Genomic DNA, 18,261 nt, shown 5'->3' with positions numbered 1-18,261 from the left:
ACATGTTCCACCTGACCAAACACCTGATATCATAATTGTTGGCTCATCAATCAGGATGTTAGCACTATAAAAAGACCACAGGTGAGTACTTTCTTACAGCATCAATGGAAGCCAACATGGAAGCAAGAGGAAGAGGTGGGGTGAGAGTGAGAGGAGGACGAAGAGTACTCTCTAATGAAATGAAATGTTATCAACCATGGTTTGACGATGAGAGAGGCTGGACAGAGGGTTCAGCCTAATCTAAGCCGATTTACTGTTGCCTCTATAATCCGGACACTTAGACTTGATATCAGGTTAGTTACCAGTTTTTAGCTCTGCATAATTCATGATATATCAGTGCTTATATCTGTTGTGTGAAACGTATTTACTTCATTACTGTAATTGAATTGTTGGCATGTTGCATATTATAACTGTACAAACATCCTGCACAATTGTACTGTGGTAAACTTTCTTTTATGCAACACAGACACTGACCAACCATTATATCTTTGTTGTTTATCTGAAGGACTGAGAAACAAAGAGGTGCAGGTGGAAGGCTAAGGATTTTCAATGAGGCACAGGAAGCAGCAGTTATAAACTGGGTTTTGGCAAACAATGCATCACACTTAGAGAGATCAGAAGCATAGTAACTATATGTGCTGAGATGTTATTTTTGAATAAAATGTTTGTATTTCTTCATTTACTGTATTTCTGTATACTCAAGCAATCTTTCTCTGCAGAAACCTCTATGTAAAGAGCATAGCCCATAACAGATGAAAGTGCTTTAGATGATGCTCAGCAGTGTGTAGTTGGTCAAACAATCTAGTATTATGAATGAAGTTATATTTGGTGCAAAAGTTTGCATTTGGTAAGTGTTTATGTCGTTTTGAGTGCAGTTCTTCATTTAGCAGGAGCAATTAGGTGTTTTGCACTTTGGGTGTGTGTTTTTTTTAAATTGTATTTAGTGTTCTGAGGAACTGAGCAATTTAAAAAAAAATTGAGTTAGCAATCGAGAAAAACTGTATGACCTCTTTGACTTTCGTTGAAACCATAAAGAAATTGTGCTTTACAGTATCCATAGCGTCAGGCCTATAGTTAATCCATAATATTTTCCAATAACATAATGATTAAAGATGAACAACTTGAGTTTTTTTCAAACACTTAATTAGTGAAGAGACAGCTGCATCAGGCATAAACACCTCTACAGAATGTCATGATGTCTCCACTAGAGGGCATACCAGACAATTATGTATTTAATCCTATGGGGGAAAATAAGTAGGAAGTATTTTTAGTACAGGATTCAGGAAATTCAAATAAACAACACCATAGGTTTACTCACATGTGAGCCATCATTACCAGTAAAACCAGGGACACCAGTCTTGCCCTGAAATGTAAAACATATGCGCATGATTCATTAATTCAGGTTTAGATTGCATTATTGCCTCCCAAGCCATTGTTGTGATGGTTGTTTAAACTTTGAAGCATCATCTGCCTTTCTGTTTCTTTATGAAACGGAACAAATGAACACTTACCCGGTCTCCTTTGGGCCCTTCTGGGCCAAATGCTCCCTCTGTTCCCCTCCTGCCTTTCTCTCCAGATGACCCTTGATGTCCCCATGGTCCCATTGGCCCATGGGGCCCTTGCTGTCCCGCTTTCCCTGGAGCTCCCTACAAAGAGAAAAGTCATGTATAAAAAACTTTAACTTTGAACTTCTAACTGTTGATGTGAGTAATATTTGTTTCCTTTTGGATACAAGAATTGGTATAGGTGTTGCTTTGTTATTTACGTTTTTGACTTAAGAGTGCAATGTAATGTTTGTCAAATCATGGAAACTAATCAATAACTGCTCCTCATTTTGAATAATTCGAAAAGAAAACACATTTACCATGAATATTTTCCACACTTGATTATCTCGCTTATTGAAATCTCTTACAATTAACATTAATAAAATTACTAGGAGAGTCATTGCCAATACACAACAAATTAGAAGATAAAGTTCATACCCGGGCACCTTTAGCAGGATTACACTGACATACAGAGCAGTCTCTGCCTTCGCATGGGCCCTCAATGCTCCCCTGAAACAAAAAACATTGACAAACCATAGAGTGATTATTGCTGCAATGGGAGAGAGAGGGAGACTATCTGAGGCTGTGTGTAAGCTATCTATGCAGAACAGAAGACAGTAAGGGGTCAGGGCACATCAGTGGGCACATCAGATAAGGTTTTGGTTTGGGCATATCTGACATTCCTGAGTTTCAGCTGAGCTTTAATAGTAGCCTTGAGAATGACCACATCCCTGTTGAGACTGGAAAGTCCTGATTAGATAGTTTTAAACAAATCAATGTTCTCACAGAGATTTGTGTTAATAATGAGCTCTCTGACCTTGATGAGATAGAAAGCTCACATTTCTCAAAACTCTCTTGCTGAGAAACTGTTCTGTGAGTCTACATGTCCAGATGCTAAGTGTTCCCACCAATATGTTTACGGTCGGTTTAACAGTCTCTCCTACACAAACATTTAGTTATGTTTTCTCAAAGCATACCAAATATTTGGGGGAATTTATGCTGGTGAAGTGCAGTTCTATCGCACATCTGCTGTCCTACTTTCTCTTTTGGTCCAAACATTTAATGAGTATCTCTAGCATCAGTTGGCTAGTCCTGGATAGGCCACTTGGATTCAGTGCATATTGGGATCACATAGTTATAAGTAATAACACTGGACGGGCTCTATTGCCCAGTACAGCTACAGAACCTAAACCCTAAGGTTACAACTTACTACCCTTAGCTTGAAATACATGTCGAAAAAGTAGTCACATTAAATGGTTTAAAAGTGTCTGAACACCTTGTAGCCTAATCATTTGCATATCAAAATACACAACATAGCTCTTCTGAGAAGGTTTGAAAGCCTGGTCAAATTCGTATTTATTTACAAAAAATGATCTATTTAAACCACATGCCTAACAGATAAGCATATACATAATTCAATTAAAAACTTGCCAGATATAGAAACAGTTGCTAAACCAAGACAAGACACTCGGTGTTTGAGGGAGGGATTTTGGCGAACACTCGCGATAACGCGGTACGAACAGCAACACGAGTTTAAGGCACTTCTGTTAAGTAGCTTAAAAACTATTAAAATCTCATGGTACTCATGTTGGTTATAAGAAAAATAAACATGAGTTATATCCTCCCTTCGGTGGCTCAGAGGTAGGTTGTATAAATGAACATCAGAGATGCGATTTTGGGAGGAGGGCAACAACGATAATTTAACTGGTGTTAGGTTAATTTAGGAGTTGATCCGATGCAAAGTTAGAAAGCTACACATTTGTACCATCTGTCTCTTATTTCCCACACAGTTCAACACAGGTGATAATCTGACTAAACTGGTTGGTAAGCAAAACAGTGTAACGCTAAGAACTTGCTGTAATGAATCGAGTCAATTCATAATATCAAACAATTTCATGGGTTCAGATCAGAGATACAAGGTAGCATTTAGCCAAATTGACCAACCACACTTTATCCGAATGTTTAGTTTATCTTTAAAACAATATCCCGCGATGATTTTAAACTCAGGTAATTTCTTCAGAAGCCAGACCTTCAATTATCTGATGTAGGAGATAGTCCAAGTCGTTCAGGGGGATTACAGTTTCTATTTTGACCGTACAGGTAATACCTTTTCTAAGCATCAAATATCATTCATGCACCTGCATTGCCCAACACTCTGGGCATGCGCATAGTTGCTTTCCCACACTTTAGGATACTGACAGGGACAATTTTCTTCTGTTGTAGATACACTTTAAAAGAAAAATAGTATTCACACTATTTCTTGACTGTTAGACTTATATTTTTGTTTGGCATTTTTATATTGTGATTTATTGTTACGTTTCAGCTGACATATAAACCAGTATTGTTGCAGTAGGGCAGGCCTATGCCATTTAGGATAATATCAGAACAGCCACTCATTGCTCTACCTGAAGTAAACGGTCTTTGTGTACAAAAAAAACCCCAAGCATTCCTGTGCTGGAAAGTGGAGGTTACATCATATAAAGACATACAGTACAGAGCCACACACACAGTTTCCAGGTGCATTAAGTGCATCAAGGATTTTTTTCTTCGAAACACTTGACTATAGAGCATCTGCATGTGGCATATCTCAAATGTTTACAGGTCATAAGTATCGGGCTGGACTAGAAAGCTACTTACACCCAGTGACATACTTTGAGGGCATCAAGTTCATGATCTTGGCCTTGAATTGATGGTTCGTTATTTTTGATGGCCTAAGCTACATTCCAGGCTACTGTAAGCAGCAGCAGTGTTTGTGCAAATATGTTTGCAGCCTACTTAAACTGCAAATGATGAATTTCAATGTAATGCAGTCCAATTTAACATCCAAGTAGTCCCAACCAAAGCCCATCACTTCACAACACAACACATCACATCAAAACAAATGTAATGTTCAGGGCTCCATTTCATCTTTGCAAGTTCATGTATTTCCCCCAGTGTACTTAAAACACATGTTTAATCTATTGAGGCCCCAGCAAACTAAATAATTTAAACATAGTTTTGAAATCTGTTTTAGCAAAATCTGTGATCTGTGCTCATCCTTATATGTAGTCCTATTCAGTGCATATGTTGCCCCAATTGATATTGTCTTCACATTATTTAAAAATATATATATCATAACGTTTTGGCATGATTCATGGGATTACTGAATACAGTTTTGATAACAATAAATGTCTGCTGTCTCTTACAGTATTGTCGAATGTCTGAGTTTTGGTGGATTGCTGATAATTGTTTTCGCAGATAAAATATTCATATAGCACATTATCTTCTAAACAATTTTCTGCACAGTTTATTTAGCAAATCAACCTTACATATATTATTAAATACAAGGATTTGAGATTTAAAGGTTGTCATAGTAGCTTTAATCTAAATTTGAATACATGTAATGAAAACTTAAAAGAAAAGCCTTACTGCATTAAGCTGCTGCACAATAATGAGGAGGACAAGGATCCACCTGTGGATGTAACAGTGCGTAAAGATTAGCTGTAGTCATTCTGCACATTTACAGAAGGAAAGTAAAAGAGATGTTGTCCACCTCATCAGACTACAGAGGAGACCACAGAATGTAACTGTGTGTGTGTTCCTACTGTTGTGGATGTCAGGTTTTATACAGAGTTGGAACGGTATGCAGATGTGTTTAATATCAAAGTAAACAAGCGGGAAATGTGTTTGCCTTCTGGTAAATACAGTAGGTTTACAAATTAGGGTAATTCCTTTTAAGTGAATGAGAAATACCTCATTGCATTTACTGTATCAGGACTGTATGCTCTGCAGATGAAGGTTTAATTTGTGTCAAAAATATGATATATATATATATATTATTGTTGCCAGTGTTAAACATAAAATAAAAATGTAAAAGACTTGAAAATACATTAATCAAGAATATCTGATGTGGTGATACGGTTCAGTCAGAAAACATTATTAGTTGTAATCATCAGATAGATTCAAGATTCAAGGCTTGTATTGTCCTTTGTACATACTGTAGCTACAGTGTAGTTATGACAATGAAAATCTTAGGTCACAGGCTCTTCCAACAGTGCAACACAATAAAACAGATAATATTGCAAGTAAATAAAATATAATATAATAGAAATAGTGCAGAATAGTCTATATACAAATAATTGGAATAATGATATATAAGTTGCAACCAGATACATGTTATGGATGCCCTTTCAAAAGTGCAGGTGTTTAACAGTCTTATGGCCTATGGCCCTATGCTATGGTATGAAACTGTCCCTTAGTCTGGTGATATAGATATAGCTGCTGCTACAGATATTGATGATATGCGTGCAATATAGTTAACAACTTTATATAAATGTTGTTGTAGTGGGACTCACCTGAGGGGACACAGAGTAACTACAGTAACTGAGGATCCCATCTTTCTTCTCTTCCGTCCGCTTCACAGGTGAGTGTTGGCCTCAGTGCTGCCCCCTGTGATGGATAATAGGAAGCATGAAACACCTGTGAGCTGTGGGCCGGATGATATTATGTGACATTAAACTTTCTTTTGAGGTAGAAGGTAGTACATGTAATTATGATTACAAAAATATCTATTTGCTACTGATAAAGAAATTGTAGGTGTGAGACTTCCACCCACCAGATATATTTAAGCATACACTTTGCAGCCTATGTACACAGTCAATAATGCACATACAATAAGATGAAAAACTCACCCAATTTCAGAATATCAAATGAATCTTCATGAACGCCTCAGTGGCCCCCTAAGCAGGATACTCTCCGACAACAAGAACTAATCTCCTGCCTCTGTATCAGTGAAAACCAAACAGAGTAACTGCCACTGTTTGTGCGTATTTGGGATGAGGCGATGAGAAGGATGATGTTTGGGGTTGACCCGCATTGGAAAGCACGGGCCGCCTCCCTCTACAGGATCAAATTAAACAGTTTATCTTGGCTGTCCTGTCTATCAAGTACCTTTAATCCAGACGAAGAACCTTAATACAACTGAAGCCATGATCTAACATCACCCATAGAATATCAGTGGATGGGAGTATTTTTGAGCGTCTTCCTCAGTTACTACTCGTCACATCTGAGGTGTCAGTGGGTACTTTTTTTTGCTGGGGCAAGAAAAGAGCCATGGCTAGGCCACTGTTTCCTCTGATCCTGTTTGCTGTGTTGCTGATGGACACTGGGGCCAAAAATGTAAGATGTTTTATTTTCCTTACTGAAATAACATGGATCTGATTTTATAAATCTAACAGAACAGACTCCTATCTGCACTTTTATTGAAATGCATTTCAGTTATCCTTTTGTATTTGTGTAGGACACAATCCTAATTTGTAATTCTGTCAGGATCATACTGTTGCTTTTTATGTCTTAAATAACATACTGCAGAGAATGTGTTAGTTGCTGAGCTATAATGGTTGATGGGTGAAAAGTATCATAGCTTTTATCATGGCTGTTACAATGTTTTTAGGCAATACATCTGTAACATTTAAGTTAAATAACGTATCTCCTGTTTAAGCTTTACCTCACAACATTACACTCAGTCACTGTCTATGGGAAACCTGCATTATTCTGTGACAGAACGCTCCTTGTCTGTTTCCTGATGTGTAGAATGTCATTCACTTTGATATACAACGTTGTTGTCTGTTTGTAACTGTAGTGTCTACGCTCAGCTTTAAACATCTTGAATCTTGAAGAGATGCACGTTTTTTGGCAGTTCTGTTTGCACATTTCCTTCATTGTGTACAGTATTCTCTTCACTTGGCTATGTTGGTGGGCGTCTTTATGGACGGTCACTGAAAGGGGACAGGATATGGAAGAAGGAAAAATAAGCAAAACAGACCTCCAGCACTAAACTGAAAGCTTACAAAGAAAAGACACATTACAAATGAGTAAACATAGTTCTTCCTGTTAAAAAAAGATTTGTACATTACTAAATAGAAAACCAAATGAATAGTACAATTCAGAATTCTTACGGCTGTGATCACAAAGGATGAGAAAATCCACTTGTTATGCTGTTATTGCCCAGCCACTGTTATAGCCTAGGCAAAACACATCTCCTAACGTATGAAGAAAAGATAACAATTTCAAATGTTGATATCCTTAAATATAATAACATTTGCACAAGGGAATTGAGTTTTTAACAATATGAGACTTTTGTGGTACAACAGAAATGTTCACCACGTTTTTGTCAAGGAGCAGTGCACTGTAGTTAATGTCTGAACATCGACAGTTTGGTATTTATTTTTTTTATTTTATTGCATCTGAAATGACTTCACCTGATAATAGTTCATTATATCAGTACCTTATGACCTACAACTGACCCTATTATTTAGTCCAGAGACAACCCAGTCCTTACATCAGTTGTTAGCATAGCTCCACCCTCTTTTTCTGTTAGCTTCCTTGAACCCTTTTCTATGCTGATGAGCAGTAATGATCACAGCCTTGAAGTTAAAGGCCAAAGACATTGTTGTAAGACCTAAACAATTGGAAGTTATGAAGCTTGTTTGAGCGAATTGCTTAAATTCATCCTCCACAAATGCAATAAACTATTTTGAATGTAACAAATTCTTGAAGAGTTGCAAGTGATGGATCAGCAGCACAGTCTTTAGAGGTTGTATGCATTACATTACATTTAGCTGACGCTTTTATCCAAAGCGACTTACAATTACAGGGACATTCTCCCTGGAGTAACTAAGGGCTAAGTGCCTTACTCAAGGGCACACTAGCGGTGGTGTTCCTGGTGGGATTTGAACTCACAACCTTCCAATCTTCAGCCCACCTCGCTATCCACAACTACCCCTGTGCCCAGTGGGTTCCAAGCTGTGGATTTGTCCCTTCTAGTGACATTAATATGGCCGTGGTTAAAGAAATAAAGCTAAAATATCGAATTAAACATTAAAAAAACAACAATACTTGTATGCTAGCGAGGCTGTCAAGACTCAGGTGAAAGGACTGTTATTGTAGTCCATCATCAATTTGACTTGCGTTGCCACTTTCTGCAATGTGGTTAGTGTGCGATGGAAAGGATATTGGTTAAGTGGGAGGAAGCATGGTTTGCTTTATACGTGTGTCAAAAGTATTTGAAAACAACTTGTTTCTATATCAAAATATAATCCAATTATATAAATATTGTTTTCCATGTACGCAAAATATATATCGAACAATTTTACAATTTCTTTCTAGTGTGTGTGCAATGGAAAATCGAGATGCCACTGTGCAGGGGTGAAAGGCAGCCGGGTGAGTGGATCATTTATTGTCTGTTCAAAACACTCATCATCCTCGCACACCACGCTTTACAATCACAAGCAATACACTTTAGGTGCAGTTGTCCAGTTCTACACTAGTCATATCAGGTGCAGAGCCTTGTTATATCACTGTTGAAAAAGCATAAATATCTTCTTTTTAAGTTTCTCAACATCCTTTTTTGTTATTTTGGCCTTTTTCAAGAGCAACCAGCTGTTTCCTTATAAATCCACTCGCAGTGAGCTCCAAGAAAAGAGAGCAGGACACACTCACCCCTTTCAGTCTTAAACAGTTCAGTCTAGGCAACGGTCGGCAACAAACCATGTGACTGTAATGACTGCTTAGTCGACATTCATGGTAGAGAATTTTAAGATGAATAGGGTTAGAAAATGAATAAAGAAAAAATGATGTGTTATATTTACTCCAGTTGTTTCGGTAAAACTAACAATTTTAGGAGAAGTCAAATATTTTCATTTTCACTTTGCTTATCATTAGTCTTAGTGTCAAAAGCATCAGTCCTGAAGTTACTGATAGGTCTTGAATACAGTGCCTAACACTTGACAACATTTCAACTATTTTATTAAGCTTTCCTGATGTTGTTACAGGTTTGTTACCAGTAGTAATATTTGAAAACGTAGGCATTAATAAAATATATGTGTGAATTTAAGTTAAATCTTTCACTTTGAATGAGCCTTGGTTGCTGACATGCACTTGTAATATGTATATACGGTTTGTTTTATTATTATTTGTTTACTGCCCTCTTGTCCTTTTTTATCTGTCTCTCTCTCTCTCTTCTCTCTCTCTCTCTCTCACACACACACACACACACACACACACACACACACACACACACACACACACACACACACACACACACACACACACACACACTCACACACACTCACAGGGAGACAAAGGTTTTCTAGGACTTCCAGGTCCTCTGGCGTCTGCAGGTCATCCAGGACCAGATGGTCATGCTGGTCCTTCAGGCCCAAAGGTAGATGCAATACCTTGTTTTGTACTTATACTGCATTTGACCAGATCAATGAGATTGATTATGCTGTCTTTGACAGGGAAACCATGGGACCAGTGGACTTGTGGGGCCCAAAGGCGATCCGGTAACATAACTGGGTTCTTTTTGTGGTATTTGTTGTGTGTTTCTCAGTGTGTGAATATTTAGTTTAAAAATAAGTTTTAAATTACATGTATACATATGTGTAAATGCAACCATTTTGGTAGACCAGGTATCAACTCAGTAGCACTGGTGTCTTTTAAACTTTTGTACTGTTTTTGTTACCTTCATCACAGGGACCCGAAGGAAAAGAAGGATTTGCTGGGTCTCATGGTTTACCTGTGAGTTATTTTACTCTATTACACATCAGTGTCTCTCTTTTCATCGTCTGATTTATGTATTGTGTACAAGTGCATGTTCCTGTCTAAAAATGACTGATAAATAACTTCAGCTGATATTCTCTTACAGGGTATCCCAGGTTTACAAGGGCCTCCTGGCCCCTCAGGGGCTCCAGGCTGCAATGGAACAGATGTAAGAAAATGTTGCATATTAACAGTGGCATGGCATCAAACTTGAAGTAGTCTTACTTTGAACCCATTGCAAACTTTCAGGGGGACGACGGACTTCCTGGTGTACCCGGGGCAAATGGCTTTGATGGAAATCCAGTAAGTTAGTTATGTTGCAAATACAGTGTTTTAATTTGTTACACTTATCAACTTCAGTCTTTTATTTTGTAGTGCTGTCCACCAGGGAGTGTTTACTGTTTATAGTTTGTTTCAGCTTTGTCTTTACTTTACAGGGTACACCTGGTCTGCATGGACCTAAGGTAATAAAATGGATGGTGCACCACCCACGGTCAGTTGTTTAGTTCTTTTGATCCTAGGGAAGGGGGAAACTGCAGAATTGCTCCCCACTTACAGTCTTTAAAGACGTTTATTATCAGGATCCTGTCTCCTCAAGCTGCCGAGCTCATATGTACCTAGTCCATTTGAGACTAATAAATATTTCCAATAGTTTTGTTTCTTCTATTAAGTCCATCCTTTAGCCAAATAAAATGAGTTCTCAGATCTGAACACTCGTTTGTATTCAAAAGATTACTAGAATTGAGTGCTAGTGGAGTATAGATATTGGACCTGGTACATAAGAAAGTTTTCTTGTGGAAATTGGTATGGGTTATAATCCTGATCACTTTCTGTCACAGTCTTTGCCCCAAGGTGTTGATCTGTAGACTCCAGTAACTTTTGAGTATAAGTGGACTGAGTTGTATCACAACATGCTAGCAATGGATCCGCAGCTGACAACTTGCCATGATGCTGTTCTTCCAGTAGAATTGCCACTGCTGTGGTATAACATGGGAGAAGGACAATGTGCTTTATATCACTTCTGATCCGTGACAAATAAAGAATGTACAAGACATCTCCCAAACCAAAACACATATGATACAAGTGCAGAAACCACTCCATATGTGCATACTAATGAAACTATAATACCCTGGTTTATCATAGGGTCACCTAAGGGTAATTTCCTGTGATATTTTTGTAATCCAAGGGGTAAAAGACAACAGCATGGAGGCAGAACACAAGTATTCTCTGGTATGCTCTGGTCTGTACAACATGTTGGTCAATGTAGGTTGATTTAAATCTGCTTTTTGTGGCTTGATTTGACCAGACTGAGATTACCATACTAGTACTGCTGGTTACGATTTTGCTCTTCCCTCATACCAACACTGTCTTACTGTGCAGACACATATTTCAAACTGCTGTTGTTTCACTTTAATGTCATCAATGTCAAGGCTGGTAAAAAAAATATCACCCATTTGTCCCCTTTTTCTTCAACTAGGTGTCAACCGCAAGTATGGTTGTCATTTGTAACTCCCTGTAACTGTAATTTATTAGCACAAGTTGCTGAATTGGTAAATGAGAAATGCGTTTTAAAGAGGCAACGGTTTTAAAGAGGCAACGGTTTTAAAGAGGCAACCCCTCATTGTAATTCAGAGTGCATACATGCATGTCAAGTGCACAGACACATAAAGATGGGTGATGTAGCCTGCAGAGCCAAACTGCGATGAAATATGAAACTTTGAAATAATGTTACATGTCACTGATTCTTGGGAATTTGGATAAAACAGGTTTTAATTTTGAAAATAAAAAGTTTGTTAAGTTACAACATCTGAAGTTATATCATTATAGACCAAGGTCTTGGCTGTTCAGCAATGTACCGGTGCAACCTCCTCATTTTGTATTTTTTTCATAAAATAGGTTTTTCCAGTCATTACTTTGTTTTGTAAACACCGTCAGACAAAATAAAAAGTGATTTATTTTTTATTTGTATTTAGTCTAATATGTATTTAGAGCTTTTAAATCATTATCTGGCATTCTAAGTACACATATATGCTGTAAAATGTTAAATATTCACTTTTGCTCATTTTTTATACTGTTTCACGTGTGCTCCTTTAAAAGATCTTACATCATACAACGTTTACTTTTAGCTTAAACAGACAAAGTAATGTTTTTTTACTTAAAAAACACATTTTTGTATTAAAAAAGACTATTACTTTAATAACTCAACAGCACTGAAGAAACCGATTACAAGCATATTCATTTAAAACAAATAAAACTCCCTCTGACGGTGGTGACTTTGGAACTGACGGTGGTGACACTAATCTGACGGTGGTGACACTGGCCTCATTACAACATGTATACCACTCAAGTCAATGCCTTGCTTAACAACTTTATTTAACAATTTGGTACAACAAATAACAATTGTGAGAACTGTGATAAACATTTAATTAAGGAACTTAAGATACAATTAAGCAATATCATCAATACAAGTACCCCACCCCCATATCATCAAATATCAAATCATCATAGTTAAAAAATAAAGTGATTACCAGTTGCAATAATGTACAATTCATTACTGACATCATCTTAAACTGTCATCTAGTGCCCCCTACTCATAAAAGAATACATTACATTCTTCTGTAAACTGTATATTGGACGTGAAGAACAGATAAGAAATAACAATCACGTAGAATTGCTACATGAATGAAATTATTAGTACACAAAATTCAATAGTTTTCACTACTTCATGGTACATAATTGTACTTCCTCTATTTTACAGGGTGAATCTTGGGGATCAGTGAACGCAACACCAGGTCCACCTGGGCCTCCTGGAAGGGACGGAGACTCGGTATCTATTTAGATTATGTTAATATTGATAGTATAATTCTGTCTGTACGATATTTTCCATTTCCATGAAAGTCATTATAATGAAAAAATATATAGTAATACTGTATTAGATTTGTTTGGTTTGCGTTTATTTATTAATATAAATGAAACATCCCTTAACTTTCAGGGAAGTCCAGGATACCCTGGGGATAATGGACAAAGAGGGGACCGTGGACCTTTGGGCTCTGTGGTGAGTAAAGTTTTGAGGGTTGCCTCGCAGAGAGTAAATATAGCACAAAAATGATTGTATGATGTTTGATACCTGTCTCTTATGAACAGGGGACTCCTGGTCTTGATGGGGCTCCAGGATCTAAGGTAATTTTATTAAACATGGATCAATACTTTGGACATGTCTGTACGTGTGAACGATTGTGAGAATTATCTGTGTGTAAAGCTGGCACAGAGGAAAACCACAGCTGCAGGGTTTTTGTTTTGGTCTGCTTCTTATCATAGTTAACTGTTTCAAGTGTCCTGTGAAACTCCTTTCAGACAGTGAAAATAGTAATGATAGGATGTAGTGTATTAGAGGAGCTGGCAGCAATGAACACAACATGACTGGAGAGAACCTGACCACAACTTAATTGGATAAAATTGCAAAATAAAGATATTTCTAAAAGAACACTGGTAGAACAACTTCTTTATACAAACAAATTACGACTGTTTTACCATCCTACAGGGTCAAGAAGGCATAGGGGGTTCAGGACCTCGAGGAACAAAGGTAATTATTTTTGATGCCTTTGCTCTGGTGACAGCTATGTTTTTAGTTTCTCTTAAAGGTCCCCTATTATACTGTTTTTCATCAATATATTATAGGTCCCAGATATATACAAAACATGTCTCTGAAGTGTTTGGCTCCAAATACCAAACAGATCACCCATTGTAGCATCCCATAAACCCCTCTGTTTCAGCCCTGTTTCAAAAGTGCTGATTCTGTGTGTTTTACTTTAGATGAAAATAAGGAGCCCCTCCCCACGCCCCTCTGCGAGATATTTGGTTAAAAATAACACAAAGGTGCTCTAGGAGGAGATTCAGGTGATAAGGTGGGCGGGTGTTACCTTGGTTGGTGATTGGCTAATGGTCACACAAGCCAAAAAATCGTTATGACATCAAAAAGTGGCCAAAATCTTATCAGCTCCTTTTCAGACAGGTTTTTATATAAATGGATCAGGACAAAAAGTGGGGAAATATTTTTTCCTGAAACTTTCAGAATCTCTGTATAAAAGACATGAAAAAGTGTATTTTCGATAATAGGTGACCTTTAATGTCTGTTGGCAGGTCTATGGAGTATATCCATAAAAAGCGTCAGCCAAATACAAAATTAAGTTTGCATTTTGTCTTATTTAACCGTGAAGATAATCTCAATGTGTTTGATGTAGGGGAGACGAGGACCAAATGGCCCACCGGGGCCGCCGGGTCGGATCAAGGTTTTTCTCACAGAGACTCAGGTGTTGAAGGTACAGTAACAGACTGAGTCAAATCACTGTAGCAATAATATATTCCAAAGAGTATGGTTTCATTTGAACATGTTGGAAAGATAAAACATTTTCATTGCGATTAAAGAACCATAACCTGAGACCTATGTCTCATTCAGGGTGAGAAAGGAGACGGGGGAGATGTAGGAGAAAAGGGCTGCAAGGGTGCGCCAGTAAGTATATTCTTCACACATTTCTAATTGAATTCCCCTGCTGAACGTTCTGCCTTGTTAGTGTTTTTTGTTTATCCCTCTGATCCATGTCTTTATTTCAATCTTTTCTCAGGGAGACCCTAGTAACGGTTATAACACCAAAGGAGAAAAGGGAGACCAAGGACAGCCGGGTCCAGAAGTAAGATACTACCTACGACCTCTTCCACTCATCCTCACCTCCAAGCCTTCCTTACGGATTGTGCATATATAATATATGAAATAAATTGTTATATAGTTTTACACCATATCTTTTTCCCGGCAAACAGAGATGTCACCTCTTCACATTGCATTGATGGGCCAGCAGTTACACTTTGAGAATAGCTTAAGAATAAGGATGAACAGCAGAGGGCAGTAATGCAGCATTTCAATTAATGTGATTTGCCACATTGCTGCAAAAAGCCCCTTATTGATTGTCCCTCTGTAGTGACTAATTTTCTTTCTTATCTTAGTGTCTGCACATTTGTACTATTCAATGTGTGTCATTGTTTCTTGCTTTCATGCAGCAATTCCCTTACTAAGAGACAAATAAAGTAGATTGACCTTATCATCAATGTGTATACAAAATGTTGCATAATTCAGTTCCTAAAAAATTGCTTCAGCCCAAGATATAGTGTTTAGTGTTAATGTACTACCTCCTGTGACTCCCTCAAGGCCCATCTTTCTACTTTGAAACAAGGGAAAGGGTTCTCTTCAGGTTTTGGGACAAAACCTCAAGTCTGATTTCACATGGAAGGTCGAGCTTTGCTATGCCTTGTGTTTTTTTGTAGAACATCTACGTCTTTAGCTGAACAATAAGACCTCTTGCTCCTGATATTTTTTAGGATTCCATGCAGCCACCCAGTGTGACTGAGAATTTCAAATCTGAGCCTGAGCTAGAATTGTGTGTGTCATGTGGACACCATGTTAAATGCTCTATACATGGTTTTCATTTTGTTTCATTTACTTGTCGCATGCATCTGAATGGTGTCACTGCTTTTATAGGGAGCCGCTTAACCCTCCATATGTAATGAAAGAGGGGCCTCCCCTTAAATCCTAGCTGTTGATTGCTTTAATGCTTACTGTGCCAATAAATATTACATTTTCAATAATTCAATTCATTAACGCATGAGGTCCTTCATAAACAATTTCATTTATAGAAAGTACACCTGCCAATTGCTCACTGTCTTCCTCTGTTGTCGTTACAGGGAAAGACAGGGAAGGACGGTGAACCAGGACAAACATATGTGGTACCGCTCTACTTTACAAAGATTATGGATATATGTAGGGGTATTGTGTCTTCTTGTGTTTGTGGCTTTTTAATACAATATAGTTTTCTTTAGGGAAGGCCTGGACCCAGGGGGGATCTGGGAAATCCAGGGACAGCAGGAGCGATGGTTAGTGATTTCTTATAAGCAAAATAATAACTCAAGACTTTTGCGGGGTTTGGTATGTTTTGTACTTAATCCTTTGATTGACTGAACTATTTAGGGTGGAAAGGGAGATAGGGGGTCCCAGGGTCCCCCTGGCCAACCTGGACATGTGAGTATATCCTTTTCATTTTCTACTGTGTACTCCTGAACTTTGTGTTTTTTTCAATCCAGTTTCCAAGGCAATTTTCAATTCTATACGAAATTATTATTGCATAAATGCGTTGCCGTGATTAGCCTGTGTTGTACCTCAACATAACAAAGTTAAGGTAACTCTCAAGATATTGCCTGAATTTCTTTTTAGATACTGATCAACTTTTTAATGTTGGTAACACATTTTGTTTAATGTATAAACTGCTGAAGCTCTGACTGCAGCAACAATGCAGATGACATGCTACTGTAGATATGACAAGTGATTGAGAGCGGGGGTCGCAGAGGTGTGGTCTAAAAAGGAGCCTACTATATGTCAGAGAAGACAAACCACCTGTGATCTTTAGCGCGCCCTTGAGGGGGGCTTCTTTTTCTTGCTGTTTCATTTTGATTTCTCTACATGTCCCCTATGATTATATTGAAGATATTTGGGCCTGTGACTGAGCCACTCAAAGGATACCACGGAGATCCTGGTTTCCAAGGCTCTCCTGGGACACCTGGGCGTCCAGGTAAACGAAAATAATAACCCTAACCCTAAGAAACAAAAAGAGATGAACAACAAATAGATCCGGTGGCCTTAAGTCATTGTCTGCCTTGATTGACAAATGATATTTCTGTAGATGTGGTAGTTATGACTTTATAGACTAATGTTTGCTTTCAGCAGACATGCCTCTAGAGGAATAACACTTTACTTTTCTTTTCTCAGGTATTGAAGGGTTTCCTGGAGCTGATGGTCCTCCAGGTGTGTAGTGAAGAGGCTTTTCTCATCCTTTGTATCTCTCTATCTCCCAATCAGGGAATACATGTATTACTTTAAGTGTGCCTGAATATATTACTTACAGTTTTCTCTATGAACATTACACAGGCCATTCATCTGGGATATCTGTGCCAGGCCCACATGGTCCTAATGGCTTTCTGGGCCACAAAGGGGACCCTGGGGAGCCTGGGAATATTTATCCAAGACTTTCAGGTATAGATGGGGATGATGGTGATCAGGGGCCTCCTGGGGATCCGGGCCCACCCGGACCGCCTGAAGACAGAAGTATGTGTAAATTCCTTTCTTGTAAAAAGACACTTGCTTTCTTCTGTTTTCTGTGATGTAAAGATAAAATAGCCGCAGTTCTATTGCATAAATGCATGCGACTGTAACTTGATGTGATGGAAAAGAGTGAAAGGTGCGTGTTTAACAATTGAGCCATCTGTTATAAGTAACAACATGGTAAAATAATGTTCAAGATATGATTACATTTCAAAGTGCTTCAGTTATGCTATAGGCATACAAGATGATAATCTGTATTACTAACACAAATAAAAAATATAATGATAATAAAAATGCATTTTGACATAAATGTGGCACTTTTACCATAATAACTTGACTGATGGACTTGTGTTGATTGCAGCTAACAGGATTACCAACGCTCCCCCAGGAATGAAAGGGGTGATGGGTAGACCTGGACATATGGGACATGATGGGACATATGGAATGAAAGGTGGGAAATGAATTGTCCTTCATTGACTATGTTCCTAATTGGTTTAACACCTCTTCAAGTCACTAATACTGGTAAACTATTGCATGCAGTTATTGAATAACATAATGGACTGGGGGGAGTACGAAGAGAAAATGTAAGGAAAACATAATATTGTATAACATAATTGGGACTCATTATATTGCTGCTCAAAACATTCCAATATTTTTTCTTTGTTCAGGAATAAAGGGGGAGCCGTGTTATGCCTGTCTTGTATCAGATTTCCCAGGACCACCGGGTCCCCGGGGCCTACCTGGCATCCCTGGTAAATAAATTCACTGCAGGAAAACGCAGAATCTACCAAATCTGTCCTTCTTCAACATTGGAGTGCTTTCTTTAGTAAAAGTTTTGGAAATACTACAGTGTAGATAAGATGAACAGAGTATGAATGTTTGAAACTGAAATAGACATTCTTTATACGTCTGTGGCTCAGGATATAACCAAGGACCAGGTGCTAAAGGTGATCCAGGTTTCCCAGGACCTGATGGCTTAGGAGTACAAGTAAG

The 18,261-nt window shown here is 38.1% G+C and overlaps 1 protein-coding gene and 1 long non-coding RNA gene across 2 annotated transcripts; both read left to right on the top strand.

Moving 5' to 3' along the window:
- The first annotated feature begins 9,652 nt into the window (after nt 1-9,652).
- On the top strand, nt 9,653-10,084 carry LOC104951477 (uncharacterized). Its single transcript, XR_799027.1, has 3 exons — nt 9,653-9,747; nt 9,824-9,868; nt 10,059-10,084. It is a non-coding gene; the product is annotated as an uncharacterized lncRNA (long non-coding RNA).
- Nucleotides 10,085-10,092: 8 nt separating this feature from the next.
- LOC104951519 (collagen alpha-2(IX) chain-like) lies at nt 10,093-17,730 on the top strand. Its single transcript, XM_010778180.1, has 18 exons — nt 10,093-10,103; nt 10,231-10,293; nt 10,374-10,427; nt 10,513-10,588; nt 12,883-12,951; nt 13,117-13,179; nt 13,269-13,304; nt 13,666-13,707; nt 14,366-14,443; nt 14,581-14,634; nt 14,747-14,812; nt 15,858-15,899; nt 15,993-16,046; nt 16,141-16,191; nt 16,654-16,738; nt 16,936-16,971; nt 17,095-17,271; nt 17,630-17,730. The coding sequence occupies exons 1-18, from the start codon at nt 10,093-10,095 to the stop codon at nt 17,728-17,730; spliced, it is 1,158 nt and encodes a 385-aa protein (XP_010776482.1).
- Nucleotides 17,731-18,261: the final 531 nt, after the last annotated feature.

Source organism: Notothenia coriiceps, unplaced genomic scaffold, assembly GCF_000735185.1.
Source record: "Notothenia coriiceps isolate Sejong01 unplaced genomic scaffold, NC01 NC01_scaffold00018999, whole genome shotgun sequence".
NCBI lineage: Eukaryota > Metazoa > Chordata > Actinopteri > Perciformes > Nototheniidae > Notothenia > Notothenia coriiceps.
The sequence above is the reverse complement of the archived record's forward strand: the minus strand, read 5'-3'. Positions and strand labels throughout refer to the sequence as shown.

Excerpts from the sequence above, each read along its gene's own strand:
- LOC104951519 (XM_010778180.1), top strand. Across the intron at positions 10,589-12,882 it reads CTGGTCTGCATGGACCTAAG|GGTGAATCTTGGGGATCAGT; the intron begins GTAATAAAATGG and ends TCTATTTTACAG. Across the intron at positions 16,739-16,935 it reads TGGGACACCTGGGCGTCCAG|GTATTGAAGGGTTTCCTGGA; the intron begins GTAAACGAAAAT and ends TTCTTTTCTCAG.